Below are 25,693 nucleotides of genomic sequence, written 5' to 3'. Positions count from 1 at the left end.
CGCAACTCTGCACAGCAAATCGCGGCGCCTTAAACGACCGGGCCACCCGTGCCCCCACTACACATATCGTCGCGTTTGCATTGTAATATAACATTTGTATGCATCATTAACAGGGCGGACGCGGACACTCTACCATTAGACCACGGAGGCGGTCGATTTACTGAGGAAAGTGAGTGTATGAACCATTAAGAATGCGTTTATGTACCACAGTATTACAAATGACAATGAATGAATGAATGATCTAGACACATCTGTGTGGATTGATATCACTGATGCATAGCAATGCCAAGGTGAAGAATTTTACCCTAAACAAATCAATTAGTTCCGCGACGTAACTGCGAAAATATGAAAACATAAATGTATGATTATTAGCCTGTTAATGTTTAATGGTGACCTTTAAATATCATCACAAATTCCAAACGACGAATTTATATATCCCTCCTGAGTGTTTTCGTCTGTGAAATACTAGTTCAAACACGTGCACATTCACTGTCACTTCTTTCTGTCGATGAATCAAGAATTCTGGTATCCTCGTTGTTTTTCAAACATTTTGAACGTACGTATATTTTCAGAATGTGAGTAAAATAAACGACCAAATACAAACACGGTAGAGCCACAAAGGTACTCAGAAACACCAGAGGTAGAGTCCGCTTCAATTTGGACCAATCAAGAGTCTTGTAGATATACGGTTCTCCCTTTTCATTGGTCCCATCAAGTATGTGATAAACGACACTGAAAACTGTGTAGATGACGCCATAGATAATTGGGTAGATCACGTGATACACACGAACTGGCATGGCGGTGATGAGGAGGTTGGACAAGACGTAGATGGAGTTCATGCCGTGGAGGATGAATCGCAGTAGCGTCAGACGTTGATCTGAAAGGCGTTCGAAATAAATATTACAAATATGCCAAGTAAATCACACACCGGTGTGCCCAATAACCGTGTATTTAATTATATGGTTTGCTGTTTTACGCCGCACTATAAACACCAAGTAGAAACATTGGCTTTGGAATTTGATCAATCAAGTGCATTAAATATAAATTGTTAATGCGAGAGACTAACCAGTCAAGATAAAATCAATCCTAACTGGTTGTCCAGGGAAACAACATTATCATCTTCGCGAGGCAAGGGAGTTAAGTGACTGTAAAAGTCCAGTTTCCACCCTTGCCAAACTAGGCTGGAATTCCGGAGTTACTTCTGAACTAAACCTCAGGTTTGTGAACAACATGAAACTCGCATTATTTGTAAAGCATTTGTACCGTCAACTGGGCGTCGACAAATATTTTCCAAATATTTTCATGTTTTTAATCTAGGTGCTCAAATGATTTGATTGCATTTTAATGCAATATAGATCTTGATTATTGATCAGATCGTGTTCACCGGGTGCCGCTATCTTGTTTGAAGCAAATGCAATTGATATGAAAGATGGAATCTGGTTGATCAGAAGGAGAGAAGTGGACGGGACATGGCGCTGCGATCGGACCCAGAAATTCCAGCTTAGCACGGCAAGGATGGAAACTGAAGATGACAACTTCAGTGATTCTCGAGCACGGAAAAAAATTAAAACAAAAAACAGGAACGCACATACCCTTGAAAATGAAGATCCAGTAGAGGGCGCTGATGTGTAAACTCCCTTCAGTGACTACACTGTTGAGGAGCCAGGATAGCTTCAGGTACCAAGGTAGATGTGACGTGAAACCTGAAGATGTTAACGTGTCAGTATTATTATATTTCAATTTATCAATATGTTAATGTAACATGGACATGACGAAACACTAAGCTCCCTCATGTCACCTTTGAAACAGATCACATGCGTTAATACATGCAATTTGCTTTCTATTAAAATTACACGTATAATAATATTAACCTGTTGACTTGTTCTATTGCGAAAGTGGACACGGGTAGCCATGAGATTATTAGGCGTTGCAATTACCTATGCACATGTGCGTTCCTTAATCGTGTGATCGTGGGTTTTAATCCCTTATTCGACTAGATTATGATCACGTATTAGTCAGGGGCAAGGGTGACCCAGTCGTGTAAGTCGCCGCAATTCGCTGTGTAGAGTTGCGTCCCTTTGACAAGCAAGAACCCCTAACAGGAGGATACTGGGTTCGAATCAAAGTTCAACCGGATTATGCTTCCAGAGTTATCAGCACTATGCCCGTGCATCTCTTCTGACTTTCCTCCCAAAAGTAAACTGGCAGGCGGCGTTAAACCTCGCTCTTATCATCTTCCCGAGGCCAAGTTGTTAACTGACTACAAAGTCCAGTTTCCACCCTTGCTGAACTAAGCTGGAATTTCGTGGCTCGATCGTAGCGCCACCAGTGGCTATTACGGGTTATGGCCCTTATATGTCTCTCCTATTGACCAATCAGATTGCGCCTCACACATCCCTTGCATTTGCATCAAACAAAATGGCGGCACCAAGTCAAGACAATCAGATAGCTTATCAGGATTTTTTTTTGTAATAAAACGGGCCAACCCTCAGAAAGTGCATAAACTTATCTGAGCGCCTTGATTAAAAACATGAAAAGATATGGAAAATATCTGTCGACGCCCATTTGACGGTACACGTGCTTTGCAAATCCTACAGTGGATCGAAATAATGCACATTGAAATCTATGTTGTTTACGAACTAGTTCTAGCGCGATTTGTATTGGACTATGCATAGACTCGTTACAGAATTCCAGGCTAGTTTGGCAAATGGACTTTTGCAGTCAGTTAAGGACCTTGCCTAGGGAAGATGCACTCTCACTGGTTTCTCAGCATTCCCGTTGGTTTCATTGTTAGATGACGTAAACGACCTCTGTGTGTTCCTAAGAAACTGTTTAAAGCGGCATTATATCAAACACTTTTACTAACTCATTCACTCCCATTGGACGCGACGTTAAACCCATATCACCTCACCTGGCACCGTACTGTTTGCAGGTCCACCCGGAATCTGTCCAGTGAGATAGGTTTTGGTAGTTGTAGTGAGTGAGTATGGCTTTACGTCGCTTTTAACAATATTCCAGCAATATCACGGCGCGGGACACCAGAAATGGGCTTCACACATTGTACCCATGTCGGGAATCGAACCCGGGTCGTCGGCGTGACGAGCTAACGCTTTAACCACTAGGCTACCCGACCGCCCCCTTTGCTAGTTGTACAGTTTCTAACTATGATTAAAACCGAGGAACCCTTTACCCTTTATAATGACCTGTCTGTTGAACCTGACGAACACCACGATGACTGCGTCCAGGACAGCACTGGTGGTCAGCAGGAGGTAGGTCCAGTTGGTGAGGTAGATGAACCACACAGCGCCACCTAGCGGCGATGACGTCACTTTGGTCGCATACACCATGCTACTGACGAGCCATGAAGTATGAAACAGAGCCCAGAATATCCTCCAGGACAGGTAGAGACGAGGGTGGCCCCACTGAAACAGAGGGAATACAGTCATATCAATCCAGTATGTGCATTGACGGAACAGTCTCATTATATTTCACGTCAAGGTTTAGAGCAGTAGATGGACAAGCGATTCATGACACATTGGGGGCACGGATGGTCCAGTTGTCTAAGGCGCCGCGATTCGCTGTGTAGAGTTGCGTCCCTCGATTGTGAGTTCGAATCCCGGTACGTCCCGATTATGTTTCTAGGTTTGTCAGCACCATACCCGTGCTCGAGGGTTTGACCGAAGTGGTAAACGTCTGAGACCTGCATCACTTCGGGCTTTCCTCCCACATTAAGCTGACACGCCGTGATATAACTGGAATAATGTTAAAAGCGGCATTAAACTCAACTCACTCACTCACTCACTCATGACACATTGTACAGTGATTTGTCTTCCAATTTCCTATTTGTTTAGATAATGTTTTAACTTGTGACAAAGACGTGAAAATGTATACCAAGTACCGTACATGTTGACATCAAATATATCCAAGCATTATAACTTCAATAAACAATTTCAACTTTGGGATAGAATAGACTCAACTGTACATCAATTCCTAATAAGGTTTGCGAAAGAAATGATACCTGCCAGAAGAATTCTTTGAAGACATGGGGGCGGTGGTTAAAGCGTTCGCTCGTCACACCGAAAGCCCGGCTTCGATTCGCCACTTGGGTACAATGTGTGACGCCCATTTCTTGTGGGCTGGAATATTGCTGAAGCGGCGTAGAAACCATACTCACTCACTTTAAAGAAATGTAGGCATTAACACAGAATGGAAAGTTCCACTACTTTTAGCTCCAGACTTAAATCCCAAGTTGTCGTGTTAGTTGTCTTGGTCATTACTGTGGGTGTAGTATGCGTGAGTGAATATATACATGTACACATGTATCCTAAATGTGAGTGACGTTTACTGGTATTGCAAAATATACTTCCATAAATCTGACACACCGCATATCTGACGTATGCAAATTACAATCAGTGGTATCATCATACTGTGACCGTAAGAGTGAGTGAGTGAGTTTGGTTTTACGTCGCTTTTAGCAATATCCCAACAATAGCCCCGAAATGGGCTTCACACATTGTACCCATGTCGGGAATCGAACCCGACCGCCCCTGTGACAGTAATAAGGCGTTAACATGGTCCCACAGAGTGGCTTCAAGTTACTCACTAATTATAATCATTAATTGGCGGATACCAGGAGGACTGCAGTCTACCATGAACTGATAGTAAACGGGGAGTACACACAAAGGCAAGAGTCGGGAAGTACATGCTGAATGTTAACACACAGGTACACTGCACATGTGCAATCGTGCGGCGATTACAGGTGTCAGTGATTACTCTGTTTAGTGATCACTGTTTGGTGTTCTAAAACTGTCTGAACAGTTCCAAAAACAAACTGTCAGCTAAAAGTCAAAAATAGAACCCAACAAACAAATCTAAATACCTTTTGTGCAATCCTGGAATATGAGATTATTTCGATGATTGCGCTGTAAACATATTCAGATTCGTTTACCCCAGTATTATACTTTAAACTGACAGACAATATCTTTCACTACCGTTGTACAACTATTGTATCAGCCACAATATAGTATGTAGAACTGTAACACCTAGTACATCGGGGAGATCGAAGTGTTGCTATATCGATATTGTGATTTAGTTGAATATTTCTTTTAACCAACTATTGGCCATGGTCCCGTAATCAGGTAGGTGAAAATATATGCCCGAATTCCTACGACGATTGCGTGATTTGCCTAATTTCCCTCTGTAGTCTGTATTAAATGTGTTCGATGGTCATAACCATTAAAACCTCGGAAATTCAAACTCCACAAAATTAAGACGATATGATTATGTAGTCGCAGCATAATCCACATCCGCCCTTTGATCAAGTGTAGGAATATCGCTGCTGTCGAACTGTGGAAAACACTGCATTTGTACAATTTACACATTTCCCTTGGACTGACTACTGTTTCAACTTGATAATGATTAATGACAAGTTTTATGTAAATAATAATAATAATAATAATAATAAAGCAACAAAACCCTTTCCGTATCCAATAGAAATATTTGCATAAAGCAGAGTCGATTGTACGATTCCGTCTATATCTTGGGTATATGTTTATCAAATAGCACTGAATGGTTGAGCACGGGATGGTTAGGCAAACGTAAATGTATTTTGTATTTTTTGCGAGCGTGTTTTCTTTGAAAATTATCCCAAGTGGATTCCGGGATAAAATATGTCCCCCAAAAGTATCGAGAACGCTTGTCCTGAGACCTGACTGTATTGCTCGATTATCGATCACTGGATTGTCTGGTTCAGCCTCGAGTATTTACAGGCCGCCCCCGTGTAGCTGGATGAAGTAATAGAGTGCAGCCTTATACAACAAACAAACAAATCTGTATATACGACTCACGAATAACTGAATACCTACCTGTGATGTGACAAATCTTTGAGGTTCACTGTGGTTCAGTCCAAAGTTGCAAATACGGAATTCGCTTTTAATACCCATGATAAACATCAATGAATGTCACATTCGTTGACAATCTGAACACAGAGTTGGAGAATGGCAGTGCAATAACACTTGGCCAAAACTGAAATCGTCTCTCTCTCTTCCTCTCTTTTGTCAGCTGCCTGATACGAATATGGAACATTTAACCATAGAAGTTAAGCAGAGGTTATTGAGCAAAGTTCTCCGAGGTAATATTTCAAACCACGATAAAGAAACCCTTGACAATGTCTAACCATTAATCCGGAGTCACAGAAACACTAACACCTCCAATATCCATACACACATTTCCACTACGAGTTGTACGCCTGAGTGCGCTATTTCATTCATGAGCGGCCAGTGTCGCGTATACGTGGCTTCCCACCAACTGGCGCCGGGAGATGCTGGCATCAGTTATATACTCCCAGACTCAGTACCGGAGGAGGCGCTCACTGAAGCTCTTGGGCTGCTGGGGAAAACGTGGGGGAAGTTTGAGAAACAGCGTGTCGTTGATGATGCAAGGGAGAACTTGAGTATGAGAGCGAGCGAGAAGGGGAATCGAGACATATGGCACGAGTGGTTTCGTTATTCGTTGTTCTGATGCATAACACATCGGGCATTTTTATGGAAGGATTTAATAGCATCTGACGGCATTTATTTCCTGTATATAATTATTAATAATTATTTTTATGTTCATTTTGCACAAAACGGTTATCATGTGTTCAAGTGTTTTTTTTAAATAATTGAATAGCATCATTATTGGTTGTTTGAATTCGTTCAAAGAACAAGTATGTTTTATCAAAACGTTTTTCATTTTTTCAATGAAATGGATGCTTGATAACAATTAAATCTATTTTCAATAAAAAAGAGTAACATTACAGGTAAGTTGTATTTTAATACTATTAGCGCAAGGAGTTCCGAATTTTCCTCCATAACCCTGATATATTCATCCATATCGGTCGCCTAGGTTGACCAGTAGATGGCGTTATATTAATTGTATATAAACTGTCAATGGAAGAGAGCAGCTAGTCTGGATTATTTGCCAAAACAAATTCCTTTTGGCATTAAGGGCAAAAAAGGTGTGAAAATTATTTGAATGGACAACTGAAAATCAGTGATTTTCAAATTGCAAGAAGCCATGTATATAAGCAGGAATCATGATATTGTCAAATGACAGTCGGAAATGAAAGTACGAAACATATGGTGAATGTGCATGCTTATCCCAAACTCATTCCCAGCCTTAAAGCTAGTCCTAACTTAATTTTAAGAGTAATGATAAATTATTAAATTAAGTGAGGTCAAGAGAAATGGGGTTTAACGTCGCAGTTATGATGAGTTCACTTATATAGCGACATGCAAGCACGTGTCTGTTGCTTGTGCTTATGCCAGCTTCAATATCTGAGATACCATGTTGCAGCTTAACATAGATGGGGGGCACGGGTGGCCCAGTCGTCTAAGGCGCCGCGATTCGCTGAGCAGAGTTGCGTCCCTTGGGCACGCCAGAAACCAATGCTTGTAGGTTCGAATCCCGGTTCGCCCCAATTATGTTTCTAGGGTTGTCAGAACCATACCTGTGCTCGTAGGTTTCATCGAAATGGTAAACGTCTGAGACCTGCATCACTTCGGGCTTTCCTCCCACATTAAGCTGACACGCCGTGGTATAACTGGAATACTGTTAAAAGCGGCGTTAAACCCAACTCACTCACTCACACATAGTCACTCGTGGCGCAGGACTAAGGATGACTAAATCATACACGTTATACTGACTCCGAGCCGGTCAGTCCTTGTATTTTCCCCTTTTTGTCGAATGCCAGCTAGGTTAACATCAAGTACCATCTTTTAATGTATTTTAGTTTCACTCGTCTCTCTGCAGACGCTCTAACCACAACATCATGGAGGCTGTCCATTGTAAATAGGCATGTGAACACACCAGACAGTCAGTTGACGGATCTGACATCCGGTCTCGCAGTTTCTGATTTAGCTGACACTTAAAACTACATCTTAATTTATGAACACCACCCGAACTCATTCCGGAAGCATAAGGTGTATACTGCAAGTATATTATCGGTGAGAGAAGTTCTTGAATTTATACTTTATTTTGTTTAGACACTGACGTTTTTAATTAATTGTTAAAAGGCATTTGGCACATTCGGAAAGTGTCAGGGTATATTAATTGGTTTGGCGAAGAAATATTACCATCTGTTGCGTTGTTGTTTTCTTTGTAATGAAACAATCTGAATCCGCTTTTGCCTCTTTCTTGGTTTTGTTTTCTGAAACCTGAGCTGACGAGGCGATGATGAATGAGGTTTACACCAAATGGGATTGGACAAAAAGAAGTTGTTTGGAAGAAAGTGGAAACACAATTCATTCTGTGGTTCACCAAACGTGAATGTTTGACTGGGTAGCTAATGTTCTGTGATTGGTTTATCGTAATTGAATGCGAATTGTCTGACGTGTTAACACTAAAATGTTAACATATGCCAGCACAGCTGGGTGTGTATAGAAATGTTTCATGGGATGAAGAAAGACTCTCAGTTAATGAGTAAATTTTCCAAGCTGTGTCCAACTTTGTTTGGCATCTCTATTGTCATAACTAATGAATAACGACCTGATTCTATGTTTTGTTTCTTAAATCCGACAAGAACCCTAAATAATACCTCGCTACATATTCAGATGTATCCATTCAGCCTATTTATAGCAGTAGGGTGAGGAGTATTTGTTTATCATCTACCAAATAGCGACACATCACACATCATGAACATGACCCGTAAAGACCCGGGGTAGAACAGGTCTTCAGCAACCCATGCTTGCCATACAAGGTGACTATGCTTGTCGTAAGAGGCGACTATCTGGATCGGGTGGTCAGGCTCGCTGACTTGGTTGATGATTGTCATCGTATCCCAATTGCGTGGATCGATGCTCATGATGTCAATCAATGGATTGTCTGGTCCACACTCGATTTTTTACAGACCGCTGTCATATAGCTAGAATATTGTTGAGTGCGGCGTTAAAAACAGAAAAAAACATCATTCACATTATTTGTTGTCCAGGTAATGGTGTGTGCTGCCCTAATTCTTCACGGAACACTTTCGTCAGACCTTTATCTGTGATTCAGCATCAAACATGATCTCATCTCAGTTACTTACATTGTATATTATTACATGTGAGACTCTTTATTGTAGGGTGATATGTTTCATGTTATGACGAAAATGCATTCACCTTGTTGCTGAAACTGTCAGTGAAAGATAATAAAGACTTATGAGAAACATCATGCCTCTTTCAGATGATTGTGTTCGTTACAAAATTAATGTTCATGCTGATAAAAAAATCATCTTACAGCATACTTAAGCTGTCACGATTAGTGTATTTTGAGAAGGTACTGAGAAGTGTGATGTCATATCTCATTCAACCTTCACAGTTTCATACCTTCACAGTGTATGAGGTATACACCACCGTGATTGCCTGGAGAAGGTGGATGAGAAAACATAAGTTTACATATATATGGCCAATTCTGTCAAAAGTAAATTCATGAAGGCACAAGTGAATGTAAGTAATTAACGTTGAAAGATGGTGTGTAATGAACTTTCCGATATCAGCGGTCTGGACACTCGTTGATGGATGTACTCCGTGTGGTATACCTGTTCATTCACGCTTTCATTCTTTTATGTCAAACAATACTCCGGCTGCTTGCTGTAAACATTTCACACTGAGGTAAACCATTCTACCGAGATTTCAAAGAGCGCCATACGGTAGGGATACAGCCTTCAAGCCTTCCGTTAAGGTTTCCAAACCTGTTATGGTAGACATGTAGTGGACATATCCAAATTTGACGACAATGATAGTAAGAATTGATTTCTAGAACGCCTAACTTCGGGCCTGGCTAGCTGCTCTGAGACGCGAGGAACGAGAAGAGGCGTGAGCTATGTAGACTGTTACTATTCTACACAGACATCACTTAAGGGGACTAACTTCAGTTAACACGCCACTTGAATCAGATGTATCAAAGCAGGCTGTGTTTTCGGATGAATCTCCTCAGCAAACGTGTCTTTGAGGATAAGCACTCTGGTTGTTCAACACTACTCCATGTACGTGTGTGTTGATGAAGGCACTTCGCTGGGAGTTGAGACATTACCGTTAACAGCTTGTGCGCCTATCAGAATATTCTTCAAAATGAATATTATGTGCTCAGGTTGCTGCATCAGACAGGAGTAAATGTTTGCTGGAATCTCGCGAGAAGTGAACCTTCACTGAGGTCAAGTGTGTATGTTTGTGCTTAATGCTTCAACATGGTATATTGTTCCATCACGGAAACTTCTGTGTAGATTCAAAGCTTCATGAGAAAGTGCAATTTCCATCTCTGTGTATATGTGTTTAGCATGTGTGACATGTATATATATCATTAGTAATGTGTAGTACCAGTAGACATTGTCTGAAAACCGCTACTATATGTATCCAAATTCAGATACTTCAAAAAGACGAACGTTTGTTGTAAGAAACTTTGTGCATGTGCCTAGTATAAATTATTCCTGTAAATGAACTCATGAAAAAAATAAAAATAATTATTTTTTTTAAAAATCAGATACTAACATACACTTATGAGTACAAACTCATGTCAAGAGGCATAATATGAACCAATTCATGAAACATGGTTGCGGGTTGTTTTGGGACGGTAAATATGACTCTTGTCTGTACATGTGCTGGTGTGAACTACATGACTTCATTTTGAGTGTTTATACAAAGGGAAAATTTCACCATGTTTAAGAGTTCGTGTGTGAGTGTGGGCTGAACACCCAATGAACAATTAGTTCGCACTGTATCAACTTGAAGTAGGGGGAATATCAATGTAAACCACCCGGGGATGGGTACTGACAAACCCATTACCATAATAAATGTGGGTCAAAGCAGAGCAGGTGAAACAGATTGACTGTGAGTGAGTGACAGTATTCCAGTTATGTCACGGCGTGTCAGCTTAATGTGGGAGGAAAGCCCGAAGTGATGCAGGTCTCAGACGTTTACCACTTCGGTGAAACCCACGAGCACGGGTATGGTGCTGACAAACCTAGAAACATAATCGGGGCGAACCGGGATTCGAACCGACAATCATACGTTTTTAGCGTGCCCAAGGGACGCAACTCTGCACAGGTATTGCGGCGCCTTAGACGACTGGGCCACCCGTGCCCCCAGATTGACTGTGAGCTGCCTACATGTTGCATGGACAACGATGGCAGCCAACAGTCTACATTACACGTAACCCTGGATGTCACTGAAAGAGCTTCGCCCAAGGATGTAAAGAATGAGTGGGTCTGCTTCTTAATGCAACTAGTTATACTGCTACTTCACGACCATCACCTGACGGTTCAGGAAACAGTTACAACTTGATGTGATTTTTTGTGTATTTGACAATGAATATCATATCCGTAGTTTTTTCTTCACTTGCCTGAAAATGTTTATTTATATATGTCTGTATGGGTGCGATGTGTTTCAATACTTGTCTGTGAATATGTTAGTTGGTTGGTTTGTTGTTTAACGCTGCACTCAGCAATATTCCAGCTATATGACGGCGGTCTGCAAATAATGGAGTCTGAACCAGACAATCCAGTGATTGACATCATGAGCATCGATCCACGCAATTGGGATCGATGACATGCTTCAACCAAGTCAGCGAGCCTGACCACCCGATCCCGTTAGTCTCCTCTAACGACAAGCATAGTCGCCTTTTACGGCAAGCATGGGTTGCTGAAGACCTATTCTACTCCGGATCTTCACGGGTCGACTTTCAGGTACAATAACTGTCTATGGTGACTGACGATACACAACTACCTGGAAATGTATGTGTGTGTGGAAATAATCTCTGATGCAGTGACAAATGTAGTTAAAACTGATAAATGATATCTGGTCAGGAAGTGTGTTTCACAACATTCGTATCCGAAAATGCATCCATTTTTTCAAAACAACGCTCAGAACACATTTGTGTTGAAAGAAAATGTAAAACTAACTAAGATGTGCACCACTTGATTAATGTTCATGTCAAACAACAAACGTCATGAAGAATGAATGAAGAGCCACGAGACAGGTGCATCTGGGTAGTCATTGGATTATGTCAGACAAATACTGATTGGAACAGTCAACAGTTGTTTTTGTGATGTTATACAAATAACATGAACCCTCAAACGGTGAGAAAGGAACTTTAAAGCAAGATCAGTTACAGGTCTTTGAAAGGCATTTAGAAGTGATACACATAAGGAGAATATATGGATGTCCACGTCTTTATTATGAGGAACACAACGTTTCGGAGTATATGCTTACTCCTTCATCAGGTGAATGAATGCCATGAGGCAGAGAGCATATATATGTACATGTGAGGACAACAAAATAATAATATAACTAAAGGTGCAAAATAACAAAGGGTAGAAACTAAGGGAAGCCAACAGATGATTGGCGCTGATAAGTGATTAGCAATAGACAATGGAAGCCAACACTTTACAGTAATTACTGCTGATAGTATGGAAGCCAGTACTTAAGTTATCATAGATAAGTAATAGGCAGTGGACACTGGGCAAACGATAGGCCGGGGAAATTAGCACTGATAGGTGAAAGAAAGGATATAGCAAATGATGATGGAGTAGGCATATACTCCGAAACGCTGTTTTCCTCATAATAAAGAAGTTGACATCCATATATTCTCTTCCTTAAGATCAGTTACGTATACAACTAAATGACTATAATAAAGAAATGAGTAATGAGTAAAGATTAAAATGAGTAAAGGCTCAACTTTCCCTCATGTCGAGCAATATTCCAGCAATTGACTTGCCGTTGCATGTGTTTGTGACGGGTGCCAAAGGTGGGACGGGATACGTTCACCTTTTCGCGAACACCTGCTATCACCGCCATGTGATAGTGATTCATACACACATGCTCATGATATAGTCGGAATCGTACTATCGACTCTGCTTTATGCAGATATTTCTATTTTACACATTTTACCTCAAAGACCAAAACACAAGTTTGTTTTCATCATGGGGTTCCAGTCCCGCAACGGTTATAGTTCCTTGACGAATTGGTTATAGTTCCTTGATGAATCGGTTATAGTTCCTTGTTGAAGCCGTTATAGTTTCTTGTTGAATCCGTTATAGTTCCTTGTTGAATCCGTTATAGTTCCTTGGTGAATCCGTTATAGTTCCTTGATGAATCGGTTATAGTACTTTGATGAATCGGTCATAGCTCTTTGATGAATCGGTTATAGTTCCTTCCTCAATCGGTTATAGCTCCTTCATCAATCAGTTAAAGCTCCTTGATGAGTTGGCTATGGTACCTTGATGAATCGGTAATAGTTCCTTGAAAAGTTGGTTATAGTTCTTTGGTGAATCGGTTATAGTTCTTTGATGAATCGGTCATAGTTCTTTGATGAATCGGTTATAGTTCTTTGATGAATCGGTTATAGTTCCTTCCTCAATCGGTTATAGTTCCTTTATCAATCAGTTATATCTCCTTGATGAGTTGGTTATAGTTCTTTGGTGAATCGGTTATAGTTCCATGAAAATTATAATGTACTATTGTACATGATCACTCAGCGTTTCAAGAGCTAACAAATTCATGTCGGTCATTCGGTTCTGCATCGACCAACGTAGCTGTGAACTGTTTTTGTTTTGAGTACGTTAGATTAACTTATGATACAAACCATACTTCCTTGAAAGGAATTTGTGAAAGGGCATTGGTATGATATCAGTACGTCATTTGATCATTGCTCTGAAAACTGTCGAACATGCAGATTCTACTCTCCACATAAACATATATACCTCGGTAGCAGGTGTAACATAGATGTTTACTTTCTTCAGGATGTTCATCACTTTTGAGCCATTGAGCTGTGATCGCAATCTTCGGTATCGTTCGTTATCATGGCAGTAGACATTCTTAGCTAAGAAGACGCTAATTGACGGTGATGTATGTGTGTGTCTCTAACCTGGTTTACATCGTCTCAGATTAAGTGACAGGCTTAATGTGTGCCTCCTGGTTCGGACGTCAGCACAGAGGACATTCTTATCTTACTATATTCTTATTTTATAGTGCTAGTATAGTGATATCATGCCGCAGCTTGACATGAATACCTCACTCAGACACCGAATACTGACCCCGAGCCGACCAGACCTTGTGTTTCACCCTTAATCATATTTCAACGTATTTTGATATGACGCGACCACGGGTTCGAACCATTGACCGTTCTCTCTCAGGGCCGGGGCTCCATTGACAGTGCAACGATAACTTTTGTAAAATGATGTATTAGATCTTCCTAAATACTAACTGAAAGTTAAGTTGCATCTTGAGGTTCACTGTGATTTAATTAGCTTGTGATGCCCTTGGTTAAGATTTGCTTGTTTGTATGTTGTTGAACGCCGCACTCAGCAATATTCCAGCTGTATGACGGCGGTCTGTAAATAATCAAGTTTTGACCAGACAATCCAGTGATTGACATCATGAGCATCGATCTCCGCAATTGGGATACGATGACATGCATCAACCAAGTCAGCGAGCCCGACCACCCGATGCCGTTAGTCTCCTTTTACGACAAACATAGTCGCCTTTTAAGGCGAGCATGGGTTGATGAAGACCTATTCTAAACCGGATCTTCACGGGTTCATGATTAAGGTGATATCAATGGAACTACCATGTACAGATACATGTCGAACACAGCTGGGGAATGCTCTTTACATAATAATAATCATAATAATAATACTTTATTACTTTTCAAGAATGTTATACATCACAGATCTTGACAATATAATATTAAAACAAACACCACGTGACAAGTATACGTAAGCCAGTTAAGGTACATACACTAGACATGAATCCTCTATACATATTTAAATTAATCAAAAGCATAAAGTACAAATAAGAGATGCTAAGTGAGTGAGTGTGTTGGGTTTAACGCCGCTTTTAACAGTATTCCAGTTATATCAAGGCGTGTCAGCTTAATGTGGGAGGAAAGCCCGAAGTGATGCAGGTCTCAGACGTTTACCACTTCGGTGGAATCCACGAGCACGGGTGTGGTGCTGACAAACCTAGAAACATAACCGGAGCCTACCGGGATTCGAACCCACAATCATAGGTTTCTGGCGTGCCGAAGGGACGCATCTCTCCACAGCGAATCGCGGCGCCTTAGACGACTGGGCCACCCGTGCCCCCGGAATCCATGCAATAAGCATAATACAGGATATAATCGCACATCATATTGACAAGAGACGTGTCATATTTAGTAAATTCCTTTGAATGGTTGAATGTTTGAATGCACCCTTAAACAACATTCAGATACTCACTGATCACGCGACCACTTTTTTATTTCAAACCCACAACATACAACATCGGACAAATTGTCCAAACAAGGCGAGTAAAATTTAAGTATTGGTAACGTGGTTATCAGTCCTTGCGATTTCTTTAAACAATAACATTGACAGAACGACAACCAAGTGAGTGAGTTATAATTAAACGTCACATCGGTAATTTTTCAGTATTCAATCACTGGCGATAGTTAACCAGTTAAGCCCAATATAAAAATAACGAATATACAACGGTTACAAGTCTGGCATGCATAAAAATACTTCGAATGATCTGGAACTTACATACCCTCTTAGGGGGACATCAATCTTACGCTTCTTCAGTCCCCTTCGTGGGTACAGCCACTAACAATCTAAGTTTCTGACCAAAGCTGTCCTTTGGTAGATGGCGTTTTAACGTAACACATGTAGTTAAAATAGTTTCATTGCAGCGACTGCATGTTTGTACCGACTCCACAACTAAACCTATCTTGTGGTTCTAGCCATGTATGCATTCCTCCAGCTGATATAACGGTATGAAGGTATAAAGGTATGTAGGTATAAAGGTATGTAAGTATACATCCGACATAAATGATGAACAGATGTTATTTTGCACAGTACTCGTCAAAAGTTCATTTTTATCTACTAACGTCTTTCAGCATTTTTACTTTATCGCTGACATAAACCACAAATTTATCAACCATGAACGTATCAAATTTGAAAACCAGCAACGTGATATATTCACCTAGTGTATTTGAAATGAACCACCTGACGGTACATATAACCTATAATCTTAATACCTCACTAGGGCATTGACAGTCTACAGATATGGGGAATGAGAAATGAGGTAAGCAGACACATCCTGTTGACTCTAATATACTGGCAAAGTCTTCGAAACTTGTGAGGCTCCGGTTAACCAATTCATCCAAATATTGCCAAGGACATTGATCAAGTTTAATCCTGTTAACATTTCTTCCACGTATGTTTGTTGGTGTGTTTGTTTGTTTGTTTGTTTGTTTGTTGTTTGATGCCGCACTCAGCTATATGACGTTGGTCTGCAAATAATCAAGTCTGGATCAGGCAATTCAGTGATTGACATTGGGATACGATGACACGCATCAACCAAGTCAGCGAGCCTGACCATCCGATCCCGTTAGTCGCCTCTTACGACCAGCATATACGCCAAATATGGCAAGCGTGGGTTGCTGAAGACCTGTTCTACCCCGGATCTTCAAGGGTCCACGTATGTAACAAGATCATCCAAAATATTTCAAGTACCTTTATGTCGCACTGAAACATATAGTAAATAATTTGTGTCATCATCTGTGCATGATTGGAATATGCTGGATCACACTTTAAAACCTACTGGATCTTTACAGTATTTAAACAGAATTACGAAAACATATCAGCAATGTACGTCCTTTGCTTTAATATAATGGAATTGTAAATACCAAATCATACACTATGGAATGAGACTCAGTTGTAGTAACTTAGATGGACATACGTTTGATCTTTTAATGTAAATAATCGTAATTAGTTCTGGTCATTTTTACGAAGATAATTTTATTCTCTGTTTCAATATAAAATATATACCGACATAATATCCATGTTTTTTGTTTTTTTTAAAACAGATTATGATGATAAAACTGTGTTGTTTGTGAATATAAATCTGTCATGTGAAGCAAATATTCGACAAACGGAATTTGTTCATGCATACTTTTATCTACCTTTGCACTTTATTTTCCACCGTAAGTTGTGATCTTTAAATAGGCATTGCGCCTGTTGAACAATCCGTTTTGAAGAAAATATATTATAAATAACTGTTTAAACCAGTATCCGTTATCCTAGCAGGTCACGTCAAAGTCACATCTTATAACGACAGGTATCTGATCTTATCAAATGTGAAACCGTTATTTAGTACTCACCTGTTGAATAGATCACTCATAATACGTCACGAGTGGACTGGAAAAAAACCTCATTACACACGTTTTGAACTCGTTGAAATAAAAACGGTATCTAACGGAAATTCGTATGAATGTCCCAGGAATCCTTTTCGCTTAAACCGTGGAATATGTGTTGTTTGTATCAATGACGTCAATACACAACCAAACATAAATATGGCCTTCTTACAACATCTGCTGTTTATGAAACTGCTTCATGTATTACAAAGCAGACATGGCATATTTTGATGCAAGTGATTAATTGTAACCTTGCTGCAAGGCTGTACTGACTGGTGAGTCCACTGGTGTATAGTAATTCTATCCTTATAATAGGCAAGTCTAGATAAGTGGACAGTTCTTATTGTTCTTATTATTCATATTATCAAAAAAATGATATTTAAAGTAATAATTATTACCTTAGAGACTTGTGTAAGTCTAGGTTCATCATTACTGGTGCGGATACATTTTGCTCGATAATTCCTCCATCCAGTCGGTTGGCAGCATGAAGCTGGAGTATATTAGTACGCGTGTGTGTTACACAGATGCTTCACATGTTAAATCCCACAAGGATGTTCACAAGGATGTGGTTTGATTTACGTACCAGGTCAAACACCATACGATACGCCACGTCAAACACCATACGATACGCCAGACTCGTGTGGTTTATAATTCCAGACTTACGCCCACGTGTGTTGCCAGTGTACCGGGCGTGTCAACAAGTTAATCTGAAAAGACCAACGTGGATATACATGAAACACACGTATTTTCTCTCAGGATTTTCAAAATGCTTCTACGGTATCACCATAAATAATTACGGGAATGGTACTTTTTGTTTTATAACTTTATTTTTATCTCAGTTCATCCAGGTACATTTTTAGATATGTTGCATTTTGCGAACATATGCCTGTTTAAATGATCATGATGAATTGGCACTCTTGAAAAAAATGAAACCAGATTCTTTTACATCATTGGTTAAAAACAGCTGTTATTGTCAGAAGTGCTGACAAAATACATTCGCTGATGCTGAACAGTAGCTGTACCAATTTACAGTCTTGAACTAAGATAAATGGACTTGTTGAAAGGACATTTTAAAAAAAATCTGGTTTCAGTGTTAACACCAAATGAAGATATATTGGTGAGTGCCTTTTTAGATTATGGCATTATATAGAATATCAGTAGATATGTTTACGTAATACCATCAAATCAGCGGAAGAAACATCTGCTTCCACCTCCATCTTATTACCACAATCAGTTTGCAAATAAATACAACGATGTTATAACACTGTTATAACACTGCAGTCTCCCGTGTTGTGATGAGCCATCAACAGACATGTTCATCCCAGCTTATACAGGTCAGCTGTGCTTGTCTGCCTTCTCTCGTGTTTCCCTATGGTGTACGAAGGTACGAACAACCATCACGTACAGTGACTTAATGTGTTTCCGTTTGTGAATCTCCCCATAGCTGTGTATAGATGTAAACGCTTCCCTACTTAAGTCTAACAAGCTGAGCTATCACGTGACCCATTTCCTTCACTATGTCGTGAGAACATACACTCTACCTCTGCTGTAGTAAACATCCTCCCTTATACTTCTCCTATGTCGTAATAATGAGGTTTTTGTTCTTTCTATCTTCACGTTATATGTTATACATTCAACACCTGGTCCACGGAAAAATCCATTTGTCATCAGTTAACAACCGTTTGTCTATTTTGTGACGCGTGTGGTCGTCGTGGCTCACCAAGTCATCACCAACTAGCCTACATTCTGTCATGTTTAGTGATGTTTGCTCAGGAGCATATAATCCAGTGTACATGTAAATTCAAACCGTCAAAGTCAGATTATAATCTTCCTCGAATATCCGCAAAAAAATTATTGTAGGACGTAAAAGGTAAACGAGTGATGAAAAATAATATGAATGGATAAATGAAGATCAGTTATGACAAAGAATGTCCTGTTTAATCGACAACACCCGCCCCTCACACAATTTTTCATAAAAAAAGGAAGCATTTGTTTGATGCTTGACGCTTCACCCAGCAATACGACAATCTAGCGATACGACTGTGGTCTGTAAGCGATGGGGTCCGGGTCAGACAATCCAGTGATCAGTATCATGAGTAACGATAACACATCGTTGGGGTACGAAGCGACTCACCAAACCACCCGATCCACTAAAGTCGGTGCCAGTGAGGAAGGTACCGGTGTGTGGAAAAGCCCCGTAAAAGTCACAGTATGGGATAGTATATTAACAAGAATTGTTCTATATTTAAAACATTCTTCTGCAGGCTACTCGAAAAGGTATTTGATGGTAATATATATATATATATATATATATATATATATATATATATATTCAGAGTACGGTGTTAAAAAACCCACCCACACAAAAAAAAAAAGTTCATGATTTCACATGGCTATATGAATTTTGTCTTCAAAACTTGTCTAAACACAAGGCAAGATTCACAGATAAAATTTGTGGAAAGAGAGAGTGATAACGAATACTGGTGTTGCACAAAATGTTTACGCAGGTGTTCAATAGCATGTGCTCAGTGTCACGAGTGTCAGGTTTTTTGTTTCTTAGGTCACTTATCAAATATACAGAAATTGTTTTTTTGACAAATCTTCTTGGATAACTTTGAAATGAAATATTGTATATTGTCTTCTTGGACATGTTTCTTTCGTAACCAATACCCATGTAACATTTTTAAATATATTCAACACATTTAATTAAAAAAAATTAAAAACATATTATCTTCCATCTGTCATGCCATAATGTCTTTGCGTGAAACGTTATCGTACACATGTACGAGTATCCACATGTACCTATCATTCCGTTTGAACTGAAAGCCTGAATAAAACTTTCAAAGTTATTTTGCAAATTCTCGTTCATCCCTCAACCCGGCTATTATTCCATGATTAAACATGAAGATTTCATTTTTTCATGTTACCTGATGTGAGTTTTACATTTTAAGGCGGAAATAAATCTTGTTTTGCCCTCGCCCTGTTCTGGCATGTATCTTCTGGTTGTCACTGATGTTGTTTGAGGAAAACATTTCATGTCTCGTGGCTTCATCGAGATATATGTCCCGAGTAGCAGAGCTCAATGTAGATAACTATGACACATCAAGCTACTTTTTGTATTATATCTATTGTATCATTTATTTATTCTTACTGTCTGCAGAAGTTGCCTGTTGATCAATGGAAACACGAGATAACCTTTTGATGAATATCCCATATAACTATATTATGAAGGCAAAGCAGGAACGGAAATGTGAAATAAATCTACAACACAAGTTTACATATGTATTAAAGTTGGATACTTCAGGAAGAGATTCCTATGTTATGTTTATTGTTTATTTTTGGACATTTCGGGAGCCTGGCATATTTGAAAATGTTTCGTGAAGGACGTCACGACCTTCATGTAGTTAGTCCCGTATTGCCCTCGATCAGTGGTTTGTCAATGGATGCATGTTTCAGACACATGTGGATTGGTTGCATCAATTATTATATACAAATGACAAGTACACTTTCATGTGATATGATTTGTATATCAAACTGGTAGACTGCTAAAATATAACATGGTGATATTAGGCATGTTTAACAGATTGGTTGTCATAATTAGATATAGTGTATGTGGGAAAGAAAGAAGGTAATTTGCTAAATGCAGAGAAATGTTCAAGGTATATATCTGCTTATAGACTTTTGAGGTAAGTAATGTTTTGTTGTTTTGTCCTCAAACAAGAACGGCCTGGTTAAGTCATTCCAGTATTTATTTTGTGAATATTCGAAAGAATAATTATATTCTGGAGTTGATGTTTTGAATATGCAAGATACAAGCAGACCGCGAGACACGCATCTGACTTCTGGGTGCGTCACACAAGAAGACCTTCAATCACCAGGATGACAAAACTCAATGTCACAACACAACGTACAATGTTCCTGATCTGTTTGCCTGCATGCTAGGGTCGCAGGTGCGACATATGTTTATCTCTGCCTGTGTATGTTTACAGGTTAGTGCACGAAGGTGACCATATTAATCAACATACTTATGTGAACATTACGGCTTTTTATTACGATCACGGAGTATAGAACAATATGCAATTGGATGTAAGCTATTCAGGGTAAATACACATACTATAAAAATACAGGCGTGGTATGTTAGACATAAGCATTTCTTGGAAATGTGGTCTATATCACACTAATGTTGGACGTATATTATATGCCATCAAACGCCCAGGACCACCACAGTTTATTTCCTTCATTTCCTACAAACATATGAACTCCTTATGAAATAATACACACTTTCATAAAATACTGACGAAAACTTATGCCAGATGGTATTGAGCTGTCGCTGCCTGAAGCATGGTACGCCTGTCTTGCTCCAGACGCCATACTCACTAACTCACCCACCAAGATAATTTTATTACTGTTCATGCATTTATGATAAATAAAAAACAACCATTGTGAGATATTTCAAATCTTTGTGTTTTCTGGAATTACCTGTACACAAATATAATCAGTTTTAAATGAAATACACCGAACACAGTGGCTACCTAAGAATGGTTATCTGAAAGTACACATTTGTACTGAGAGCACGAACTGAAATATTCAAAGGCAGTGGTAAATGTTAATTATGAAACAATGAAAACATGAGATACATAAATAAAGTGACAAAACCCTTTCCATATCCAACAGAAGTCTCTGCATAAAGCAGAGTCGAGTGTACGATTCCGACTACATCATGAGCATGTGTTTATGAATCTCTATGAAATAGTAATGATACCAGGTGTTCGCGGAAAGGTACACGTATCCTGCCCCACCTTTAGCATCCGTCACAAACACATGCAAAGACAAGTCCACTGTTCACTTGAAAAAACACTGGTACATATGGTACAAGTCAAAATTGGGAATTGCATCGGACATCATTTTTGTCACTGATCCGTAAAATTTGGAAATGTCCTCCATATGTCTACCATAACACTTTTTGAAAGCTTCACTGAGGCCTTAATTGTTGTAACTTTGATCAAACAACTTCCGAGCAAGAGTCGTATGACGCTCTTTAAAATATTCATAGAAATATACGAATCGATCGTAGTCGACTGTATCTCAAAAGTTTTGAACTTGAGGCTGGAGCTACTGGAATATTGCTCGACATGAAGGGAAAGTTGACTAGTGGAAAGTTGAAATCATCCTTCTTGTCATACAGTCCTGTAGAGAGTGTTTTGCTACTCTGAATCTTTATGCATAGATCTAACTATGAAACAGATGAGGCGGCCCAACTGGTCTCCTACGTTCCTAGTTCAGGTAGGTAAGTCAGGTGAAGGGAACTGGCTTTTTGATGGTTATTGAATGATACAAGAAGCTGAAGCTTAAGTTAAATTTCTTGGCCAAATAACGTAATTTGACTTAAACTTCAGATGGCATTTGCTTTCATGTTCACACATTTCCCTGAACCCGTATGCACCTGTATGCACGTGATCACCTGTATTGTGATACCATGCTAGCCGCGGGAGACGACATTAGTATGTTGACCTTGCATGATTCTCCACTTAAGTATAGTTAAATGACAACCGTATTTTGGTAGTTCGTTGCAAGCCTCGTTCACGGCCTGGTTAAATTGATTCCTGAATTTGTTCGGTCGACATTTAGATGAATACTGGTATGACAAGAGATGACACTCGCTCGTCAACACGATGCGCGATGCTATCAAATGCTATGTACCTAAAACGGAATTTTTTACACCTCATTACTCACTGGAACGTCTTTATAAAATGAAGAACGGTGGGTGCTACCTTTGGAGCAGGATATGCTCACCCTTTTCGCAAACACCTGATGTCATATTTTAGTGATCCATGTATGAAATGTTCCGTTACTATGTTGCCTTTTACACTTCATGGAACGTGTTTCAGCAGACATTCCAGACTGAACCAGGATTCGAATCCACAATCATAGGTTGCTGGTGTGCCCAAGGGACGCAACTCTGCCCAGCGAATCGAGTCCATTTGCTACGCCAATGACTCTAGGGTTACTGTTCACAGTTGTCACGTGTCACTGCCATCTTTATTGACAGTGATTAATAAATATACAAACTATTGTTTACTATTTACATCTGGCCAAAAGAACATAGTTCCTTTAAACAGAATCCAGTAAACGAAATATTTGCAGCTGTTTTATTGCTGTGAAACATATTGTGGGGTAAAGTTGTTGACATTGTTTTACTTTGTCTCGCCTGGAATAAAGATCTGTAATGACGTGTTGCCATTGCCAAAAACGAGTAAGTAAGAATAATTATTTATAGATTATCTGTATGAAGTGTTTTGGTTTTCAGGGTATATAGGCAGCAAATAATTACTCTTGAAGATGATGACTCAGATGAATGTATGATGTGTGAGATATATGCCATAAATAGTTATGCATTCTAGATTTATGTGCGTTATTCTATCGGAGCAATCAGTGTTGTTCTAATGCTCTATTATGCAACCATAATGAACGGGCTCCTGATATCACTGGGTCTATTTCAGACAAAGATTTACGTGATGAATGAGAACCTGAAAATGACTCTCGAAACTTTTTTTATGCCACAGTACGCGTCGAAAGTCTATTTTATTGAGAAAAGAATACTGGTCAAAACCATTGCTATGCATTATTGGCCAGTCGAAATTCTCTGGGTCATTGAACATCAACAATTGTATTCATTTTATATCCATAATTATATTATCAATTATTCATACAAAAATACACTATTTCCATTTGAAATGCTTTTATGTGTATGCTGTGCAAAAGGCGATATATGTCATACTAAACATGGGATGGCTGACAACCTGACACTCAAAGGTTGAAGGAACATCGTTTACATCTGGGATTATTTTTTACTTCCTCTGACAGTTTGAATGCAGCTCCTTTTGCCTACAGATCACAAGGAGGCGGCAGCTGACACCTCTACATTGCGTCCTAGTAAGCACGACACGTCACGATGTAGACATGGCCTAAATAAAACTTCTAAGCTATCCATAACATACTTAATCGTCAGTATGTGATATATGCTAAACAATTCACAGGAACGTACCCTGTTACACCTGGAATATACACATGAATGGTAGGGAGCATTCCTGAAGGCCGTACCTGGAGCCATTTCAGGCTTGGAGTTATTTCAGTTAGTATAAACATCTTATAGACTTTACATACAAAGCCGAAGATCACATGGACTGAGAACGCGCACGTGCTGGTGTTTATTTACACACACGCGTAGTTAGGTCAAAGAATCGGCATGTCATCACCGTGCACAGTGGAGATCAAAGGAAGTAGTAGACATATATTTATATGTAACACCTGCCCCGGATCTCTAGATACCGTTTTATACTTCAATAGAATTAATGATACACGTTATTGCAGTCTAAAAGTGGCCACGTGCGGCCCTGATTGGAGCAGTGTCTATACTGTAAATGAGCGTACAGTGGTAAAATGATTAAACATGGCGTTTATGTTTTGTTCATCGTTTCTTTAAAGAGTAATTAGTTAGCAAATGTACCCGTGAAGATATTCGGGGTAGAATAGGTCTTCAGCAACCCATGCGTGCTGTAAAAGGCGACTATGCTTGTCGCAAGGCGACTAACGGGATTGGGTGGTCAGGCTCGCCGACTTGGTTGAAGCATGTCATCGATCCCAATTGCGTGGATCGATGTGCATGACGTCAATCACTGGATTGTCTGGTCCAAACTCGATTATTTACAGACCGCCTTCATATAGCTGGAATATTGCTGAGTGCGGAGTTAAACAAAAAACCAACCAACCAACCTTGATAGACTTCTGGCGACGTCGATATGAGCGTCAACCTGAGACCTCATGACACATTTGGCAGTGGATCGATTGTGTTGTGGGGTGGCATCACTATGACTGACCGAACCCAACTCACATTGTTCAAGGAAGGGTCACTGAAAAGTACTATCGATACAACATACTGACACTTTTGATGTCCTTCTGGAAGTCGTGTGGGCCGAAGTTTTGTCTTTCAGGACGATAACGCCCGTGCTCACCGTGCACGAATCGTCAATGCTCACCTCCAGCAGCACAACATCTAAAGAATACCATGGTTAGCCACGTGCCCAGACCTTTCCCCTATTTAACGCGTCTGGGACATGATAGGGATCCGGAGACGTGTTCGTCAACGTCATAGGCCGCCGACCACGTTAGCCGTACTTGACCAGGCGCTGCAAGAGTAGTGGGACGACTTTCAAATTGACATTGGGAGACTCATACGCAGTATGCCTCATCGCGTGAATAAATGAGCACTACTGATCCAAAAACGTCAACTTTGAAATTTCCCTGCTAACCCCTATCCTCTTTCAAGATCGTTTGCAGTCATGACATCTACTGTCATAGTTCACTACCGGTTGTTATGTGTTCCCAACTCGTTCATTATTATCATACAAATAGAACTAGAAACAAATATCTCTTACAATTTTGGACCTTTTAATTTGTCCAAGTATGCATTATAAATAGCATTGCGACAATGGCCCTCGTACATTTACTA

The 25,693-nt window shown here is 39.8% G+C and overlaps 1 protein-coding gene across 2 annotated transcripts in view; it reads right to left on the bottom strand.

The window, feature by feature from the left end:
• Positions 1–388: 388 nt before the first annotated feature.
• LOC139445756 (protein rolling stone-like) overlaps positions 389–25,693 on the bottom strand; it is a 298,150-nt gene continuing 272,845 nt past the window's right edge. The window contains exons 1-4 of one of the 2 annotated variants that reach the window (XM_071226963.1): positions 5,865–6,043; positions 3,191–3,422; positions 1,593–1,703; positions 389–877 (exon numbers count right to left, since the gene is read on the bottom strand). In XM_071226963.1, the coding sequence (XP_071083064.1) occupies positions 471–877; positions 1,593–1,703; positions 3,191–3,422; positions 5,865–5,951 (837 nt within the window). In that variant the 5' untranslated portion in view covers positions 5,952–6,043 and the 3' untranslated portion in view covers positions 389–470. Of the gene's footprint in view, positions 878–1,592; positions 1,704–3,190; positions 3,423–5,864; positions 6,044–25,693 lie in introns of those variants that run through there. The other variant, XM_071226964.1, reaches the window with a different exon arrangement.

The sequence above is a fragment of the Haliotis cracherodii genome, unplaced genomic scaffold (assembly GCF_022045235.1).
Source record: "Haliotis cracherodii isolate W230 unplaced genomic scaffold, xgHalCrac1.p SCAF_6, whole genome shotgun sequence".
Classification (NCBI taxonomy): Eukaryota; Metazoa; Mollusca; class Gastropoda; order Lepetellida; family Haliotidae; genus Haliotis; species Haliotis cracherodii.
The sequence above is the reverse complement of the archived record's forward strand: the minus strand, read 5'-3'. Positions and strand labels throughout refer to the sequence as shown.